At 29.9% G+C, this 21647-nt stretch overlaps 2 protein-coding genes and 2 non-coding genes across 5 annotated transcripts in view; all 4 read left to right on the forward strand.

The window, feature by feature from the left end:
• The first annotated feature begins 1372 nt into the window (after positions 1-1372).
• On the forward strand, positions 1373-2222 carry LOC136974503 (uncharacterized). Its single transcript, XM_067269413.1, has 5 exons — positions 1373-1441; positions 1544-1762; positions 1872-1911; positions 1983-2098; positions 2178-2222. Exons 1-5 carry the CDS (start codon positions 1379-1381, stop codon positions 2220-2222), a joined length of 483 nt encoding a protein of 160 aa, XP_067125514.1. The 5' UTR covers positions 1373-1378.
• A 2288-nt stretch (positions 2223-4510) lies between these two features.
• TRNAH-GUG (transfer RNA histidin (anticodon GUG)) lies at positions 4511-4582 on the forward strand. The gene has a single exon. It is a non-coding gene; the product is annotated as a tRNA-His (tRNA).
• Positions 4583-6159: 1577 nt separating this feature from the next.
• On the forward strand, positions 6160-6236 carry TRNAH-GUG (transfer RNA histidin (anticodon GUG)). The gene is given in 2 exon segments: positions 6160-6196; positions 6202-6236. It is a non-coding gene; the product is annotated as a tRNA-His (tRNA).
• A 2154-nt stretch (positions 6237-8390) lies between these two features.
• Rint1 (RAD50 interactor 1) overlaps positions 8391-21647 on the forward strand; it is a 38048-nt gene continuing 24791 nt past the window's right edge. For both annotated transcript variants that reach the window (XM_067269278.1, XM_067269279.1), the window contains exons 1-8: positions 8391-8525; positions 8607-8848; positions 11857-12030; positions 12144-12257; positions 12427-12565; positions 13407-13520; positions 15357-15579; positions 18446-18580. In XM_067269278.1, coding sequence (XP_067125379.1) covers positions 8397-8525; positions 8607-8848; positions 11857-12030; positions 12144-12257; positions 12427-12565; positions 13407-13520; positions 15357-15579; positions 18446-18580 — 1270 coding nt within the window. In that variant the 5' untranslated portion in view covers positions 8391-8396. The remainder of the gene's footprint in view (positions 8526-8606; positions 8849-11856; positions 12031-12143; positions 12258-12426; positions 12566-13406; positions 13521-15356; positions 15580-18445; positions 18581-21647) is intronic.

Below are 21647 nucleotides of genomic sequence, written 5' to 3' on the forward strand. Positions count from 1 at the left end.
AGAGTGATATCTTACGGCGTAAGATGTCATTTTACCACTACGCGTAGTCAGATTCTGCTTTTGATTTTTCATAAATTACTGTAAATTAAAGGTAATGTCAATCACAAATTTTCAAAGTTGTTATTGTATAAGCGAGCAAACGATTTTACTGTTTAAAATTTTAAAAATATAAAAACAAATTATAAAAAATTAAAAATATTTTGAATGTTTTCCAACTGAAATCTTAATAATTAAAATTGTCATTGTCCACAAATAATACGTTAAGAACAACGTTATTATTTGACACGAAGCTTTGCGAATTTTCGGTTTCTTAGTGTTAAGTAACAGGTAAATATTTTGAATGTAACTACTAAAATGTTGATTAAGTCGGCGGTTGCCAACCTTTTCGATTCGCGTACCCCACCCCTTGGCAGCCCATTTTTCTAAATTGTATCTCTTACATTTTTATAATTTTTGTACTTTATATACTTGTATCTTAAACTGGTTGCAACCGTAAACAAAATGCAGTGACGTGACGAGGAAAGTGCGCGGGACCGCCGAGTTAACGAATATTAAAAAGTTATAGTTCATCCGCTCATTATTAATTTTTCTTGGCGTATCCCCAAGCCTCCGGTTGGAAATCGCTGGTTTAAGTAATTAAAATAAAATGAATATTCTATTTCCTCCATTAGTTAAAGTACAATTGTCAATACCGAGACAATAAACCGATGCCGGCTTCGAATCAATGCCAACAAAATCTAAAACCGGCACAATTCACATTTATTCGGTGTACGAATCTTATTTTAATTTTCTATTGTTTTGATATAAATAAGTTACTCTTATCTCGACACTTTTACTCGTAATTCCGCAGTATAATTTTCGATATAAATAGAACCGGATCTACTTAAGTTATTTTAGATCAAATAGGCGGAAGATTAAAACGGATCGCTTCCTTCCTGAAAATTTGACGACAAAAATAAATATGTATAAAAATTAAATAATGTATATTAATACGAGATTACAATTTATTAGTATAGATATTTATATTACACGCAGTAAGATAATAAAAACGAATTAAGCGCTCTAAAGGCCGAAGCCATAAAGTAGCCAGTCTACCGCTCCGAGAGACCCAGAATACAATTGGCGGACGACCCGGTGTTCCGTCCTCCGTCCCTCACCAACCGCTTTTATTGCGGGCACGGTCTAACCCACAATTGGCCTAAAAAAACCCGGACAAAATTTTGGCCGAGGAGTACAGCCGAAATGTTAAATTATGGCGATTCCCATCGACCGATCGATCGTTTGGTTTAGTTAAATTTAATATTATAGTATTTTCCCTCGACTTTGTTTTTTCGCAGCTTATTTTAAATTTCTTTCTAGGGTTTACGGTGAAAATAGGATGACCGAATTCGCAAAAGCTGCAAAAATATATATTTTTAAGCCTGGAAACGAAATTTACGAGGTACGTATAAATAAATATTACAAAACACGTGCTTAAATACGATATAATGTATTTGCAAATTTAAGTTATGTCTATTATAAATATATTCTACAACATCTACAGTTGATGGGTGAAAGTGTTTTGCAATTTGGTTGGGACAGTCGTGTTGGAGCCATCGTATTATCTTTCACAATAGATAATCGTACGTACGAAACTAATTTAATTCATTCGTGGGTCGATCGAGAAAATAATGCTTATTGGGTAGATCGAGATCGAAATTTATTTCGAGCTTCCTTCGAAAGCCAAACGGATGTTATGGAGTTTGCATTTGCATTTGTTAAGGTTAGTGATATCTAACTTCTCGGCTTACCCCGGACAATTTCATTTTTGAATTAATCTCGCAGTGCGCCTAATCGGTATGTTCTAATTACAATCTTTCTTTCGATTATAGGGAAATTCAAATAATTCGCAAGAAAATACCGAAAGTCGACGTAATTAATTAATGTAAATCGCACTAAAATGAATATATTTTATTACTTTATAAATTTTATTATTATTTTAGTTGGATCAACATTTTCTGAAAATAATCAATCGCTCGGCGTAGCGAAGAAAAACAAAACGTTGCCTTTTAATCAATATTTCAGTGAGAATATTGAAAATTCCACTAATTCCAGTCCCGTTTTGGATATTCCAGGGAGTTCGAACAGTTCTCTCTTAACCATCTCGGGAAATAAATACCCCGATTCCCTTCTTGTAGAATCCGGGAAAAGAAATATTCGAAAATCTTCCCCTAAAAATGTAACTTCCGAAACATCGATACATCTGCACGAGGCTGGAAATCGACCTCCAAAAAACGGAGAAAGTTCAAAATGCAATTGTTCTTGTGATAATTGTAATTCTTGTCGGGACAAAGGAACCCTTTTAGAAACTTACGTAAAAGTCCCTTTAAACGTTAAAAGTGTTGACGTCATTTCGAGAATATCTTCGGTCGAAGAACGTTCTGTTTCGAAAGAAGATTCTATCACCGATGCCTTGGAAATCGTCCGTAAAATTTGCTGTCCGTTCGTCTCGCCCATTATTAAATTTCTACAGACGTTAGGTTCTCTGTTTCCACCGTGTAAATTTATAATAATTATACAAGTTACGGCATTATTTATTTTATTCTATTACTTTGAAAAATTAACATCGTTTCTCTTTTCCAGAAAGAAAATATTCACGTCTTCGCTAATTTATATTTTTTAAAAGAAACTACACCGATTAATACGATTTATCGGCAACTTTCTAATCGAGTAAATAGGTGATTTAACGTAGAAAATGTGTTTAAGAAATTTTTCATTTGTTCAACTTTAAGCTTACGTTTTCCTCTCCTCGTTTAGTGCCACGTACGTATTTAGAGCATCTCGTTAAACTGTTACTCTCATTCCCACCAAGACCGGATATCAAGTTTATTTATTTTACTAATATATACTGAATAGTTTTAAAATAGTCTAAATTAATAATACAAAAAGCCAATTAAAATTTTTATTTAACGATTTGTCTGTATCGCTATTGGGCCGAAATCGAGAAAACTGTATAGACCTATGAATGTCCGACTGTCTTCCCTTAATCTCGAGAATGAAATTAGAAGTATAAAAGCCGAGACCGGATACGGAAATATCAGGGGCGAGAGATCCCGATTAACTATATAAGAACTTCCGTTTAAGCCAAAGGTCGTGTGAATTCGATATAAAATTTTTCCCTGGAAGAGAGTTAACAATAAAGTTGCGCCGCTCATCCGTTTAGGTACGATGTACGGGAGCGAGACAATAATTCGAGGTGGAAAGCTTGATTTCCGTTTATTTGTGTGATACTATTGTTTATAAAAAAAATACACCGTAAGCGGTATTATTCGCGACCTCCAGCCCATACTCTATTATCATCATTATTTTTTACCCGCGATTTACGACGAAATTCCGGAAATGGAAATGTGTTACGAGTCGGAAGCTATCTGTATTACAACGCAATTAAATAGAACGAACCCGATAATGAATAATTCTACAAGAAAATCTCATAAAAATAATAAATTTGTCCACTTTTCATTCTCTATTTTCAGACAAAAAACGTGTAAAAATGTTTACACGCAGTCTTGAACTGGATCCTTCTGTTCTAATGATATCGTGAATAATTCTATTGAATTAGAAATATCTTAATTGATATAAAAAAAACCATTCGCATTAAATTGAACCGTAAACAGAATACTTTTTTAGATGTCAAAAACAAGAAAATTCAATATAAAAATAGTTAATCAAAAGGGATTACATATATATGTTATATAATATACCACACATTGTTTAGATTAAAAGTAATACTTTTATTTATATATATAACAACCACTATTTTAAATTTATTTGTATAATTTACTTCCATATTTTTTCACCACTCAAAAATAAAGTAACATCCTCCTATTTATAGTCAACATTTGTTATTTACGAGCCTGTTACGAGCTTCGGTTCTTCCATTAAAATATTTGTTTAGTTTGTAGAATACAGTCAAACCTGTTTTTATGCGCTCTTTTTATGTGCGATTTTTATTTGTGCGATTAATATGTTATTTTATTAAAAACAATATAAATCGTAGTTTCTTTATAAAATTAATTACTGTTTTTTAAATTTGATTTTCATAACATAAACGAGACATTTTTGTCGTTAATGGCATTTATAGAAATAATGTAAACTTACATAAATTAATATGCAATTTTATCACTTTTTGGCGTTTTAATTAAATAATAAAAACTTTAATTTTTCTCTTTTAAAATACCGCAAATAACTATAAAAATACATAAAATTAGTTTTTTCAATAGAAATTTTAATTTTATTACTAACGTAATTATATCTTCTTTACTGTAAATCAATGATGAAGTGTTTAAATTAAAGACATTTCTGAAGTACTCGACAGACTAGTGATAACCACGCCTAATAGCGTATTCGCTGCAACTGATCAAACCAGTTTTTTATGTCCAACTACTTTTTATACTTGCTCGTTGCAGCCGTTACACTCGAGCGACTTCAGATATTTATAGGGAATAAGAAGGTCTAGAGACGGGTCGGAGTTGCCGTGATCGTCTAGTGGTTAGGACATTGCGTTGTGGCCGCAATAACCCAGGTTCGAATCCTGGTCACGGCACTTTTTTTTTGCAATTAATAACGGCGAATTCTTTAAAGTCCTTTTTAAATGCGGTTTGTATACGTAATTTTACATTTGAGTTTTTATTTATATCGTTTAATAATAGTTTTTAAACGTTTTTAAGCTACATTTTTGTTTCAATTTCCAAATAAAAAAGATTTTAGTCGAGTATTTTTTTCAACGACAATAAAAATGTTAATGAAAACATCGATGTTTCAAAAATTCTCATTATAGGAAATCCTCATTAATTCGAAATTCGAGGGACGAAATCATTGCGACTTCGAATTATCCGAAATTTATATATTTCTATGCAATATTCCAATTGCCACCTAACCCATTCATTTTTTAAGCGAATGGTGTACGGGACACTACTTTCATAAATTAATAATAATAAATAAACTGCGGGTAAACAGCGCGTGTCCCACGAGAACCTCGCAGGTTGCTAAATGGGTTTTATAAAAAGTCGAGCAGAATTTTTCGAAATGTGGCCCAAATTATATTTAAAGGGCATAAAAAGTAGTAGGTTGGCCAAAGATAGTAAGTAGCCTACAAATATCTCGATCCGCTACTTGTCGAGATTGTAGCCCAATCTCGTAATCCCGAAACTCAACTACATTTTATGAGATAAGAAAAAAAGGGATAGTCCACGTGTAAGGTGTATGAAGGCAAAGCCATATTAACCAGATTAGAGTTATTCTCGGTCTATTGTTCTCTTACAGCATGGAGGCGCTTCGATCTAAACGAACAAGATGACGTACGCCTATCACAATTTAAACAGAATTTTCGCTTTGAATTTCAAAATAGCCCTATTGGAGCTAAACTAATTGCTTAATACGTAAATTTTTATATCTCCGGCCGGGACAAAAGTACAGTTATGAATTAATGGGATTTCGAACTATCTGAGTTCGAATTAACGAGGATTTCCTGTATTACAAAACTGCTTCCTCTTCTCCGTGGATCCGATTAGGTCAGAATGATTGAGTATTATCTTCGTGATTTTAGAAACGGAAAATTTTATCTTAGAATTCGTTTCCACGTTTTCAACGTTGCAAAAACCGATATTCGGATAATTTATAAACAGAATCATTTTAAGAAGCCCGCCTTTTAAGAATTCAAAGCGTTAATTTCAAATTATTAGTAATACTCGTAATAACATTCCGCAGATTAATAGCGGAATAATGTACCGAAATGATCAATCTCCCCACATAACAAAATATAGGCTGTGTGCGATAACAATTATATTAGATTCAATTTACAAAATGACAGAATTTGATTTTAACCAGTGTCACCAGCAATAAAAAGCACGCGTGCCATATTTATTATTAAACATTCGTTGGATACAATTAAAATTGAATTAAATCGGCAATGAAGGAAGAATGTTTGAGAATACAGAGAACATTAAATGCATTGTTATAGAATTATTGGCGGTAAATTTAAACGTGCTTAAATGATATTTCCAGTTTGATTACTCTTTACATCGAACTTACACTTTTATAGTTTTTTGGCTCTAGCCGTTACACTCGAGTGACTTCAGATATTTATAGGGAATAAGAAGGGTCTAGAGACGTATCGGAGTTGTCGTGATCGTCTAGTGGTTAGGACATTGCGTTGTGGCTGCGCCGCAATAACCCAGGTTCGAATCCTGGTCACGGCACTTTTTTTTCTTTTCTAATTAATAATAGTAATTTATTAATTTAAATGGTGTTTTATACATATATATATATATACATATTGTACATCCAATTCTTTTTTTACACGGACACAAACTATACATTCCTAAAAAGTCCTTGTAATAAAATACTGTCGGTATGGATAATGGAAGATTGACCTTAAAAACCAGTAGAAATAATAAGATAAAAAGTTAATCTAAGGAAAGTGATAAAATGAATAGTGTTGTACTTTGTTTAATCATAAAGACGCGTATATTTATAGTATAATAGCTTGTTACACCCGGGTTTCTAAAAATACCAGTCGCCGTTGTTGTTACAACCGTCGTTATTAATCGTAAATTTCAAAAATGTCTAAAAATTAATTTTAAGAACATTTTCACAATGCGTTTAGACTACGCGGGAAGTATCTCTTCGTGAATAGCGACGTTTATAGAAAAACTCGCAAAGAATGCCCAGTGTTGTTGCCCAGAAACTCGGGGAGGAGGTTGAGTCGACTTCGTTATACGAGTGTTTCCCGCAGGGTGACAGAGAGTAACTATGCAAAATTTGTTCCGATCGCTCAAAAGGTTTGGGAGTTTGAGGATAGGGGAAAAAATCAGAGAAGGAGAGAAGATTCGCAGTTTTATGGTAGTCCATCCTTCACGTAGGTACCCTATAAGAAGGATGATAAGAGAGTAAATCTGCGGGAATTTGATTCAGATCGGTCAATGAGGTTTGGGAGTTTGTAGGGAAGATGAAATCAGCAGGAAGAAGTGAGAGTCCGGGTTATAAGGTAGCTTACGTATATCAGAAATTAATACGCTTTCCAATGATCCTTTGGCATGTATTTCGCGACAATTGCGACTTCTTTTTTAGTCATTTTATCGTCCACAAGGCTCATTCGGATAAGATTTAAGATGCGAAAGACACTATTGAATTATAAATGTATAACACTTTCTCCGCGGGGGAATATCGAAAAATCTCCTTTTTGCGTATATTCTGTTGACGTACCCTATGAAAACGCAATCAAAAACGCAAAAAATCGCATCTAAAATAGTATAATAGAAGTCCCAGTTCATCACAGTAAGCCTTAATATTGTCCCTCTCACCCACGGGGGGAATTCCGACATCTATATTATATAATAACACTCCCGTATTGTGTTAAAATTTCAAAGGAATCGGTGAAGAATTTTCGGAGATTAGCTGTTAGGAACAAGCGAACATTACATTTTTATTTATATAGATTTACTTATTTTACTATTTTCACCAGTCTATATTTTTTACAATTTTTATCTTTCAACTTCGGAGACCTGATACCAATTAAAATATAATTAAGGAGTCTGAACGAGTTCTGGTCCATTAGAGTTGGCGCTCATGCAGGGCCGGCCCGATAGATGAGGCAACGAGGCGACGGTTTCGAGATGCGAACTGTAAAAGGCGGAAAAATGAGCAGTCAAAAATGTTCAAAAGCCGATAAAAATAAATAAAAATAATAAGCCTAATACAGTGGGTCCTGTAAAAGTACTTTAACCCTTCGTCCGTGGTAGGCCTTCTACACTTTGGATTATAGTGGTTGTTTGAGCGCTCATGACAAAGCCATTAGTGGGAAAATTCAAATTCATTGAAATTCATTCGTAAAGAAAAAAGAAGTTTATATTCAGAAATTATTTACTAATAATGTCACAAATGGATACTAAAATGTTCAAAATATGATTGAAAAGACCAAACTCTATAAAATTAATTCGATATTTGTAGTATTCTGCGAATATTTTGCGCAGTTTTTTTTTTTTAAAACTCTTTCCGCCCTGTGGGACTAAGAGGGCCTCTTCTAGAAAGCCTATTGTGGGTTCGGCCAGGCCCACAATGAGGCGGCCGAGTGGGGAGGAACGGGACCAGATATATCTGAACCGACCATGAGGTCCGCAGAGCGGTAGGCTTCCACTTCCACAGCCTGGCCATCCGGCCGTAGAAGGTCATTTGTCTAAAAGCATATAAATTAATTTGAAGATAGTTTCTTTTCTAGTAATGTGTTTAGTTTATTTTTGTAAATTAATATGTTAGAATTATTAGATTTTAATAAGAAAAAGAAATTAATATTGCATTCAAAATAAATGTTTTAAAAATTCTCAAATGTGACCGGCAGACGGCGCAGTCATGCTTTCAAGATGGAAGAAGAGTTATCTGTTAACGTTGTCAACTTTTTAAATTTCGAATTTTGTGACTTAAAATCGTTAAAACGCGCTAAAATTGTGTCAGAAAAAAATGCTAACAAAATCTGTAAATTACAATCCAAGGTAACGCTTTGTAATAATACCTAAATTTGAAAATTGTAAGTAATTAATTAGTATGACAATATTTAACATTATTATTTACAGATAGATTTATCCTCGGAAAAAGTTCCTTCAGAGTTAGCCGATATATCGAGTAAGGCGGAAGAAACAATCGCGAAAGCTACCGAATTAAATTCGTACGTGGAACAGATACAGAAGGAGGCTCAGGATCATATTACAGAGGTTAAAGGGATAAAAGATAAATTTTCCGTTCCTCTTTCGGAAATTCAAGAATTGCAGAATGCCCAATGTTATTTAGAATGGGTAATAAGATTAGAAAATATCAGGTATTTATTATCTTCTATTAGCCATTGTTTAAAATATCAAAAAAAAAACATTATCGTAAATACACGTATAAAGTTAACGTATGCTTTCTCGGACGAAAGGTCGGAGAAAGGATTCTGCGTATTTGATGTTTGCCGAATGCCGAGCAAACGTCCGGCCGGTACCGAGTGGCGTGGGTGATTTCTCTCGATGAAAATTTGGTATTTGCCATTTTCTGCTCTCGTCGGTACGTTGTCGAATCTCGGATGGACGTTTGTAATTCCCGCTGCAGACCGATGCTCGGCAGTCGGCAAATGCCAAATGTGTGGGCCGGCTTCAGATAAGTGTAATATAATACTGCACCAATAGTATGTTCGGTAAAGTTTTCTTCGTTATTTTCCTAACCACTAGTTTTATATAAAACTAGCTGACCCGGCCACGCTTGTTGTGGCTCAAAATGTATCTATTATAAATGTGTAACACTTCCCCCATGGGGGGAATTTCAAAAAATCCCTTTTTAGTGTATATTCTGTTGACGTCACCTATTAAAGCGCAATTAAAAACGCAAAAATCCGCATGTAAAATAGTATAAATAGAAGCCGAGTTCTTCACGGTAAGCCTTAATCCCGTCCATCTCCCCCCGTAGGGGGAATTTCGACATGTATATTATATAAAAACACGTGCATATTCGAATGCAACGTTGTGTCAAAATTTCAAAGGAATCGGTAGGAACAAACAAACGTTGTATTTTATTTATATAGATAGGTAGAAAATGATCTGCTTAGGTCCATTCTCACAGAAAAGCATAATGCCTCACAGAAAAGCAAACTTAGGTCGTCGGAAGTTAGCGCCATCTGTTGGACATAAAAGCCTTAATCCATATATAAATATATTTTTGAAAGGGGGAAATGGTGATCTTCACATATGCCACAAACCTTCGCGGGAATGTACTAAACAACTTCCCAAAGTTTCATGGCAATCGGATAAATGGTGTGGTAATGCATGAAGGACAAACACACACACACAAAGACAGACATACATTCGTTTTTATATATATAGATAAAATTGTTATTTCTTTACAATTTTGTTGATTACAAGAACATGCAGTAATGTAGCATATGGTTAAAAAGTCTTCTTAGTGCCTACAGGGTGGAGAGTTAAAAACTGAAAAAGTTACAAATTATTTTTATATAAAATTATCGATACATTGTAAAAAATACAAAGTATTAAAGACAATACGAATACGTTATTCTTGTCTTCTCTGTTTTGTCCCATTTTGACGTCACGGGAACGTGATTTGCACGGTGGAGTCGACCTTTCTTTTTAGGCTACTTTTCCCGCCTATATTTATGCAAATCTTTTTTTTTTTGTATTTTTTACAATGTATTTTTATATAAATACATTACATCCTGGATTTTTAGAATTTTTCTTTACAATGTAAACAAATTATTTATTTATTGTGGGTTTTTTTGCTGTATGATTTTTAGAAATGTAAAATTTGCTCTAACTACAAAAATTGATATAAAAAATTTTTTAGTCCTGAAGATTTAGAATTGTTATCTAATAACTTTTTCAATTTTCTGACATTTTGATTTACACAGTAAAATCATACTAATTTGGAATTTCAGTTTTTGTATGATATGACCAAAACAATATTATTTTACAAAATCAAAATACAATAGATTTCTAGAAACTTGTCTCTCGATAACTCAACATTTTATAAAACTTCTTGTGTCATTTAAAAAACAAAAATACATCTAATTTTTAAAACATAACATCAGGATCAAATAAGTTATCATTCTTCACTGACTACACTTGATAATACCATAAATTCCTTGGGTAAACAAAGAATATAACTATTTTTTTCGAAGGTGCCCTTGCAGAACACCATGTTGTGAATGTCACTAAGTTGAAAGTAGCCACTGAATAGCCAATATTTTTTTAAAATTAAAATTTAGCTACAAATAGAAATGGTTACTATTGGTACGTAGTTAATACATGTATGAATTTGCACATATAATGCTTTTATGAAACTTCTGCCATTTAGACCAGCATCATCACTAAGCTGCAGTATTGTACATTAATCAAATTCTTTAATTTAGAATAAATTTTTACATCTTTTGTAGTAGAGTAATTATTCTATGTTAGATTGATTGTACTGTAGATTTTCTTTTGTTCTGAATCTGTTCAGAGATTTTTAATAGATTAATTTGTATCAATGTATTACGAGTTATGAATGACCCATTCCAGAGTCCACAAAATATGTCATTTTCAGTAACTCGTCACATTTTGGTTAAGTTGAGTTTTTAGGACTATTGTATTTGATTCTTCAGAATTGAACGGGTGGAAAGAAAAATTTGGAAAACAGAATAAGTGTTTACTAATCATTTAGACTCAACTAAATTGTTATAGTTAATTTACTGTTTAAATATCCTGTTTTGACTAGTTAATTTTTTTCTTTATTACTCATTTTATACTTTTTTATCCTCTGTTTATTCATTTTTTTTTAATTGATTAATAATAGTAATAATTTAAAGTTTTATAGATATTTTCATGCTGTGGTTAAAATTCCAAATATTACAGTAATTGAAATATCAATCTTTTATGTTTTAATTTCAGTTTTCATATAAAAAATGTTTGATTAAAAATAATTTTAACTAAATTATTTCATTTTAGAATAATATTACTTTGTTCATGTTATGTTTTTAAATCACTGAAATGATTAAATATGTATTGTTTAATGAATATACTGATGTGTTACATTAGATTCAATATGAATATATCTGATAAAAAATAAGAAAAATAAAGTTATTTTAAACTATTTCTTTCTAATAGGAATAAAGCCACTGCTATTGGAAATTACATTATTTTTGCACAAAAGAAGAATGCATTAATTGAGTTTCTATTTTTGATTGAATTGATATTCTAATTTTCTAATATATGATGTATTAATAATATATTTTAGTTTTTTAATATAAAATAAGGTTTAAAAATATTTTTCTAATTATTATTATTATTACTTTATTTATAGCAAGTCAATAGAATCAGCATTGGTACAAGGAGCTGACCATGTAGCAGTTACACATTTTTGTGAATTTAAAGATACGTGGAATCACTTACAATCCTCTCAATGTACACACTTAGTTAATTATATTAAACAAACTATCTTGTATTGGCATGATATTCTGAAAGAAAAATTTGGCAGGTTAATATTTTTAATTTACTAGACATCTCAGTAAATGCTTTTTAATAATTATTCTTTTGAATAAACAATGTTTAATCATAAAATATGTAAAGCTAAATTATTTTTCTTAACAGTAATTTTGATAAAATCCTTTCGTCAATACCTTGGCCTGCAACTTCTCCTTCACTAGTACAACCACCATTGAAATTTAAAGTATTGTTCACCTATTTATTGGAAATACAATTACCGTATCCTTTTAATTATTGACAAACTTATGCATTTTAGTATGATGTATTAATTTAATTCTTTGATACTTATGAAAAATATATAAAAATTTATTTTTTGCAATAAAATTTAATTTTAATGTAAAATTTTTTTCAGAACAGAACAACAGTTTCCTTGACAAAATTTAATCAGAGATAATTTAATCAAAAATAGTGATAATGAGTTTGGATTTGAACCATTATTATTGCCTCTTCAGATGATGATGAGACCATTACAAAAAAGATTTATTTTTCATTTCACAACAAAAAAACAGACTAATCGACTAGATAAAGTAATTTCTATTACTATTTATATTATTTTTGATAATAAAAAAATTCATTTTTTTCAATTTAATATAAAATGATCAAAATAAACTGCTTAAAAGAATCATATTACCTTAGACATTTTTATTTTTTGCAAGGATATCAAGCATCAAAAGTAAAATTAATAAGATATGTGAAAATTTTATTTGGAACTCTTATCACTTCGTAAAAATTTGAAAAAATTCAAATTAATATGAAACTGTTTAGCTATTTTAAGCAATGTTTGTGCATTTCAAATTATATGAAATAAATTAATCTATGTATATACAGTAGAGCATCGATTATCTGACTCAATTGGGGACTGCGGTTGGTCGGATAACTGGAAAAATGGATAACCGAAAAGTATGAAAAAATACATTATTAGTATAGTATATTAGTATATCTCGTAATTAGTATATTAGTATATCGCTATTAACCTACTTCGCATTGAATTTTCATAGATGTTAAGCCTAACAAAATTTTTTTTTAAATAATAATTGTTGCTATTGTATTGTTCAAAATCATTTCTTTATTTTGCGCAAAATAAATACAAAAATAAAGAAAAAAATAGAAAATTAAGCCTGGTTTAAATACTGGTCTCCCTTTCACGGTTGAGCCAGTGTTGCCAGCTAAAGCGTGCAAAAATTTAACAAAAATAATATTAAAGTAGCCAAGACGTAACCAAATATTGTACCGCCACACCACTGGCGGGCATTTGAATTTGCCGACTAGAACGCGGTCGGTTAACCGACGTGACGGTCGATCGGGGGTCGGATAATCGATGCTCTACTGTAATTTTAGTTCTTATTAATTATGTATGTTAACTTTCAGCCAGAATGGTATTTGACACAAATATTAATGTGGATTCGTGACCATTTGGAGCTTATAGACCATCTTGTTCAGCCTTTATTAAACTCTGAAAAACTAGAACATATTTATGCAAAGGTTAGTGATATTTTTGTTCATTTCTGATGCTTCTAATGACATACTCAAAATTTAAACATAAATAATTGTGTTGATCATTTTTAATTATCAATTTATTTTAGAATTTTTGTGCATCTTTTATAACTTTTTTTTTAATTTGCTGAATAATGTTTTTATTATGAGATTTTTAATTATTTTATTGTATATTTTTATTACTTTTTTATAAAATATTGCATTAGCAAATTGGAATTGTAAATATTTGTTATATTTTTTATATCAAACTCATCTCTCTTTTTTTACTGCAAAAGTTAGCAATGTTGTAATGAAAAAATTTATTCAGTTTTGGTGTTCTGACTTTAAAATTCCTTTACTTTGAAAAGAATTTGATGTCTTGAATCAGAATACATAAGAATATGTATTCTGATTCTATAAAACTCAGGTAACTGTCAAAATAAAAGTGATCCATTTAAGTTAATTGGGGTTGTATTAAATTTTACTCATACAAAATTACTAACATAATCAGTCTCAATAGAAATCATTCTATCTTTATACTTACTCTGATCACATCATTTCAAGTATGACGATTTGGGTCAGTATCTAATACATCTATTTAGAAATACGCATACTTAACTTATATAGTTATCTGCTACAAAATAAGTAAGCGAAAAAAATTGAAACAAAAGAATACAATGATAAATGATTGCATACAAAAATGAATGATAACAAAAATAAAAAATTATTTTTTGTTGTCATTATGATCTGACAAAGATTAATTCTTACCATATCTTTGAAAATATTTTGAGGTACTTTTGTATTAATTGAACATAATACAATATTATCAATTAAGAACTATAATTCTGTAGAACATCTTATTTAATGTTTAGAATTTATAGTTATATAATCCAATTTTTAAACTTGTTTCTTAAATTATTTGTTATTTGAGTTAGATATTCTGTATATTTTAATATTGGTAACACCAAACAATATTAAATCTGATTGTGAATGACCAGTATGGTCTAATCTAAATTAATTAATAGCTCTAGAAGCAATGATTGGTGAATGATCTGATTAGCATAAATGTAAATGCATCTGCACTTTAAATAGGAGTTTTGGGTTTGAGTTTCATTCCAGGCCAATTCTTTTCTTCCAGAATATCTAAAATAAAATTAAATTTAAATTTAATTTGTAATTATTAAATTTATCAAGAGCATATACATATATTGTTTAATCTGTTAGAACAATAATCAAAACAAAAAGAAAATTAAATACGTAATAGATAGTTAATCATTCTCAAATATGTTTTGTCATTACATGTAATATGTTTGCATTTTGATATTAAAATTTTATATTTTAATATTTTTGTGTAATCGTGTTTAAACAAAATTTCTAATTTTTGCGTTTTATTGAATTATGAAAATTGAACTAGTAATTTTTATAATATAATATTTGATGCTTTTTTGTATGTGCTATTTAGATAATTGCTGAAGAATAATAATTTATGTTTTGCACCATTGTGTCTTTTATATTTTTTTATTGGTATTCTAGAATACTTTTGTTATGATAAATAATAGAATTTGTTAGAAATGCAAAATAAGGAATATTAAATATAATTGATTCATCTTTTTGTTGTGTCCATCTTCTGTGATCAAAAGTAGATCTGTAATATTCAGATTATCATTTTATAGATTTATTATTGTTTTCTTGATTTTAAATTTTTACTAGAAACTTTTTCTACTGCTCAATTTAAAATATGCCTCTTTTTTTTTTTTTTGCTATTTCTTACAAGCTATTTCTTACAAGCAACAATTATTTAGGAGTAATAATTTGATAATCATTAATAAATTAAAACTTTTTCAGGTAGAATTAATGAGAACACTTGTTCATTTGGCCATGAAAAAATTACAGAATGATATGCCAAATTTAGTGTATAATGAACAATTGTTAACTCATACCATTGATGAAGTATTGCTGTTTGAAAAAGAATTACACAATCAAGGATATCCTCAGTCTCTTCCAAGCACCATAAATATATTAAGTAGTGATATTTGTTTCAATCGCTGGAGGAACCTTGAACATAAAAGTATGTTGTAACTTAATTTATTACATTATCTTGATATTCAGTAATTTATCAAAAATAATGTAAATTGATATTTTATTCATATAACATGACTATATATAATACAGCCAAACCTCTGAGTAATGGCCACTGACAGGAACAAAAAAGTTACCATTGTTGGGAGGTGAGCTGAAATTTGCACAAGTGGTATAATTAAAAAACAATTTAATTTGTTACTTTTAACATTGTAGAAAATTACAAAAAATTTTCTTGAATAAAAGTCCTCCTCTAATATGCAAAGGAAGTCTGAAAAACACATAGATTGATCTGTTATTGTAGTCTATGGCCTAAATTAAAATACAGTGGTGCCTCATATAACGTACTTAATCTGTTCCAGGTGCACGTCCGTTAAGTGAAACGTCCGTTATACGAAACGCATTTTTTCATAGAAATACATGTTAAAACATCTAATTCGTTCCGCAGCATAAAATAACCGTACTGTATCATTTAAAAAAGAAAATGAACATGGGGTGCGTTCTTTTATTCCTCCGCGTAACTCTGCGAGCGACATCCGTTTAAAAATTCTTGCGAAACACGTTCCTAAATTCCAGTGGGAGTGCGCGCCGTCGAACGGCAAAAACGGCTGCTTGTAGCAGTAGTTTACGGTGGAAAGCAACATGGCGTCCTCCATGGCTCAGATAGTTTCGTTTCCGGGTCCATTATGTGGTTTTATGAATGAAAATTTAGAAATTGTGAAAGCGTGAGTTAACGCATGCAGTGATGTAAGCGTCTTTACGAATTTTTTTCGAATGGTAGCCGGCATTCTAATTTTTTTTGTGGCTATTTTGAATGCTCTTTCAATAAATAATCCATTTTATGGTTAAATTTTATAATTGGGACTCTTCTTTTGCCTTTAAAAGCTCATATTTTAGAATTATAGATTCCTCCATCACGATACTATTGATAGTGCGGGCGCTGTTATCTTTCTTTCTTTCACCGTCGTTCCTAATTGCCTACAAACAGCAGCGCACTCCCGTAGTAGCGGAGACGCAGAGCGACCGCTATTAAACAATGCACCCATGGAGCAGTCACCAATTATGCCGGAAAGTCCGTTGTTCGCAACCAGTCCGTTGCTCGAGTCACATGACGGCCAAACAGAAAGTCCGTTGTTCGCAGCGTCCGTTATTCGAGGCGTACGTTATACGAGGCACCACTGTATGTGAAAAAACAGCCCTCAGCTGGTGATGGTAATAATTTTTCTTAAGTTTTTAAAAACCATTTAAAATGTCGTTAATTCTTTGTGTTAAAATTTTTTGATTATCACCATCAGCAGAGGACACTGTCTATCTTTACATATTTTAACTTAGGTCATTACTACAATATAAAGTCTATTTGAGTTTGTGTTTTTAGACATTCTCTACTTGTTTGAGAAGTTTTGTACAAAATGTTTTTGTGATTTTCTTCAATGTTAAGTATAGTTAGTCCTGGATGTTGATATTTTTAAGAAAAATTTATCTTTTACGTTTGTGGCCACGTTTATTAACAATGAAAAGCCAAAAGTGCTAAATTAGATGTCTTATTTGATGATTCCTAATTTTGTACAGTGCATTATTATTATTTTCTGAACATTATTTTGATAGTTATTAGTGATTATTTTGATAGAATATTTAAATTTTCAATGTTGTTTTGTACCTTATGAGATGTGAGATCTGATTGTACAGTAAAATTTTTCTTCTTCCTTGTCCTAGCTTTCTACTCTATCTTTAAACCAGGTGTCACTGTCATTGGTGATAGTGTTCTAAATGAACCTAAAAGATGTTGCTGTGTTTTATTTTTATAAATTAAATTAAAAGTTACTGCATGAAAAGATTAAATTTTTAAAGATCTCTTAGGCAAATGCAAGCAAATGTATATACCAAATTTTATGAAAAAGTACAGAAAAAGCAAGATGTTGCCTAGACTTCAGATTAAGGTCAACAGGAAAACTCTGAAGATGACAACATTTCACCAAAAAAGAAAACATCCTCATTTAATGGTGTTTAGCAGTAAAAAAAAAAAATCAATATTAATGTGCAATACATTTTATCGAGACTCTTAGTTAATTACTGATTGCTTTAATAGACATACTTTCTTAATTATGTAAACGAATAGTATATTTTTTCTAACTTTTGGAACCTAATCCTATGTTTTATACTAGTCCTTTGTTTTGTATAGCACAGATTTGCATAACAACAGCACTTTTTTTGAAACCTAACTACCTATTATATGGGGGATATCTGTACTTATATGATAAATATTTAAACATTGATATGATTTTATGTTTGGTGTCAAAATCTACAAATGCAAATAATTGATTTTGAATTATTGCTATTATATTCCAGTGAGTAAATATACATTTCAATAATTAAATTAATAATGTAAAAAAAATATTAATAATTTTAGTAATAAGAGAATGAGTATGTGTTACTTTAAGACTATTTATTATTTTGAAGTTTAATCATGTAAATTGTATCAAATTATTAATAGATATATACTACTTATTCTGGTTATGAAATAATATAGTTAATTTACAGTTAGTTTTAAGTTTCCCGTATCCATAAGCAATATCATTTGGCAAACTTTTTTTATGCCCAAAGGTGGCTGATCAGTTGAAAACATTCTCATATTTTTCATCTACTGCTTCAATTAAGCAATTTGTTTCTTTTACATAATAATATATATTTCAATCAAAATAATATTTTGTACTAAATTTTAAAAATTGATATAAATTTATTGTGTAATTTGTTTAATTTTTTCTATTTATAAGTTTATTTGCAAAATAAGAGTATAAATGAATTGCTGAAAAAATAATAATAATTTGTCAAAGTTTAAAAATTATTGTTATTTTTAGGTGCACTTGAGAAGATGGATTTACTATTAAATTCTACTTCAGCATGGAAATTATGTTATCAAGATGGAGAGCTTGATGAATTGAAAGTTCCAGAATGTGCAGAAAGTTTTATGACTCTACTTTTAACCATGACTGGTATGTACAATGAAAAAAGATTATACGATTTTAATTTCTCTGCAAAATTTTCTTAATTATTTATTATTATTAAATTAATAAATACAGCTTATTTGTTTGTCTAAGTTTCTGTTAAATTTTAAAATCTTAAAACTAGATATATAAAAGTTGGATGAACTAACTATAATTGTTATTTAAACAATATGAAGCTCATCTAGTGACTTTTGAATGGCTAGATTTAGTTAAATAGATATAATATAGAAAGAGTTTTATTCAGTAAGACTAATAATTTTATTTTAATCACTTTTATTCTATTTTACTTTTGTCTAAATTTTGTTAGTTATAATAACTGATTCTTGAAATTGTAGGAAATAATTTTAAATGTTTTATTTAAAAATTAAAGTTTATTATATTTTTTTGTAATTATTACTATTATTGGGAGGTGCTCTTATCGTCACAGCTGTTGGTGTGAATTTCTCTCCACTTCCAAAGTTTGTCTAATTTTCCAAGAGATGATGAATATTAAATTATTTTGGACTAATATGAATAATATTAAGCTTATTATATTATTATTACTAATTGCCGGAATAGAACCAAATCCTGGTCCCTTACAGAAAACTCCCATAAAGAGAGGAAGACCACCACAAACTTGTCAAAAATTGCTGATTAATCCAAATCATTGGAACTGGAATCAAATCTTATCACTGAATATACAGAACTTAGAAGAACCGAATCATTATTCCAAACCGGTGAGCTAATTAATTTAACCTCCTCACAAGAACAATTACGTACCGAACAACCAGACATTTCAACAGCAGAATTATGGAATAAGATAGTTGAATTGATAACCAATAGTAATGATAAGCTGGTGAGTCAATTTTCACTTATAAGACAAGAAATTAATATAATTCAAAATGAAATTAAACATTTTAAAGATCAATTACAAAAATAAGAAATGATAAAATAGAAACTGAATTTACCAAATTAAGATTAGAAAATGAATTAACTCAATATAAACTGGATACTTTGACTAACACTATGAATAGTAATAAAATAATAATATAAGACTATTCGAATCAGTTTAAAGATATAACTAAAAATGAATTAGCAAGATTTTTTTCTAGCACTTTAAAAATAGTATGCAGCGAATCAGAAGATATAGAAAATATCTACTCAATACCCAATCCAAATATTCATATTAAGTGCATAGTATTAAAATCAAATTAATTAAGAAATAGAATCCTTGCAGCCTTTAATAAGTTGAAGTATAATAAGACGCTAGGAAATTGGCAAGATATTAATATGTCAGCTGATTTAAATAAAGATTCCTGCAAAAGAAGAAAAAAACTTATACCATACTATATAAATTTTAAAAAAAGAAGGATTACAACTAAAACTGCATGACGACTATCTGATAATAAATTGCCAAAAAATTACATATAGTTATATTCAGGATCAGTTAGTATACGCTGATAATTTTTTTGTTATATTCTCTACAGAAAAACCAAATAACATAATTAATCTAGAAGAAGAAAGTGAAAATAATCAATATAGTAAAGTTTCAAACAATCTTAAATTATATATCACAAACTGGAATTGCCAAGGCTTAATCCATAAAATAAAAAGTCAGGAGTTTTCACAATTACTATATAATACTGATCTCTTGGGTATAACTGAAACCTGGCTAGTCACACCAGTTAATGAAATTATTAAAAATAAGATGGAATATACAATTATATCTTCTGAAGCACTGAAACCAGAAGGACCAGGGCAACCTCATGGAGGCCTTTGTCTAATGTTAAGAAAAAACATTGGTACTGTAAAATTTATCCAAAAAGCAAATAATTATATTTTAATCTTGTTGCAAATCGATAATACTGATATGAAATACTTATACAAAAAGTTAATTATAGTTTTGTTAGTTTATGTTCTGCCAGATCAGATTGACTTATTAAATAAAATATTTAAAAATCTCGAAAAATGGAAAAATATCTCTCCATATGTATTGCTATTTGGTGATTTTAACTCCACAATTGCACAGATAATAGATTCAGAATACAAAGGTTCAAATAATCTAATTCACTTTAACTGAGAATCAAAAGATAAAACGCACAACAGATTGGGCCTTCAATTACTAAAAAATAGTCAACAATCGCAATTAGTGATTTTAAACGGAAGAATAAAAAATGATTATCCATCTGAATTCACTTGTGTTGCTAATATGGGAAGTTCAGTAATAGACCTAATGATATGTTCTGAATTGCTGTCTGACCTATGTGTAGAAATTCAAGTATTAAATTGCGACCTATCTGATTATTTTCCAGTCAAGACTGTCTTTGAAGTGGCAAATATCCAAGTAAATAATAGAGAAATTCAACCTTATCAAAAATAAATTATGTCTATCTGAATTTTCAAATGCAAATTAGTGAAAAAATTAAAGATTTGCCTTAAATTATACCAGGAAATGAACTACAGATATATTCCCAATTGGAAAATCTAATAAAAAAATTCATTAATATAAAAAAGATTAATTATATAAAAACCAATATGTTTAAGAAACCTTGGTATGACTTTACTTGTTATATCTCTAAATTAAAGAAAAATAAAGCCTTAAAGCAGTTTAGGAATATGTCAAATGAAACAAATCTTATAAACTACAAGAAACTTAAAACAATGTATCATAATTTGTTAAAATCCAAGAAAATAAAATATTTTAAAAATCTAGAACATCAGTTAATGTTAAATAAAGATAATACTCTGTTTTGGTCAACAGTATGAAAATTACGTAAACAGGATACCAAGAATCAATCGCAAATTGACTTTTTGACCCGGTCGCTCTATTATAAAAGAATAACTGCTATAACTAATATAGAGTCGCTAAATCTGGAAAATGAAATTTTAAAGCCAGTAATTACCTATGACGAATTGGAGACATCAATCAGCAAAATGAAAATAAAATCTTCACCGGGTATTGATCTAATTACAGTTAAATTCTTAAAATTACTACCACCATCAGGAAAATGGGTATTGCTTGAACTATTCAATTCATTCTACAACTCGGCAAACTTTCCAGAATCTTGGAATACAG

Source organism: Centruroides vittatus, unplaced genomic scaffold (genome assembly GCF_030686945.1).
Source record: "Centruroides vittatus isolate TY-2023 unplaced genomic scaffold, ASM3068694v2 contig_349, whole genome shotgun sequence".
NCBI lineage: Eukaryota > Metazoa > Arthropoda > Arachnida > Scorpiones > Buthidae > Centruroides > Centruroides vittatus.

What these genes read in the sequence shown, in the direction of transcription:
- LOC136974503 (XM_067269413.1), top strand. Translation starts at nt 1,379, where the DNA reads ATGACCGAATTCGCAAAAGCTGCAAAAATATATATTTTTAAGCCTGGA. An exon ending in CTGGAAACGAAATTTACGAG is followed by an intron (nt 1,442 to 1,543) that starts GTACGTATAAAT and finishes CAACATCTACAG; the next exon opens with TTGATGGGTGAAAGTGTTTT. An exon ending in ATTCCACTAATTCCAGTCCC is followed by an intron (nt 2,099 to 2,177) that starts GTTTTGGATATT and finishes CCCTTCTTGTAG; the next exon opens with AATCCGGGAAAAGAAATATT.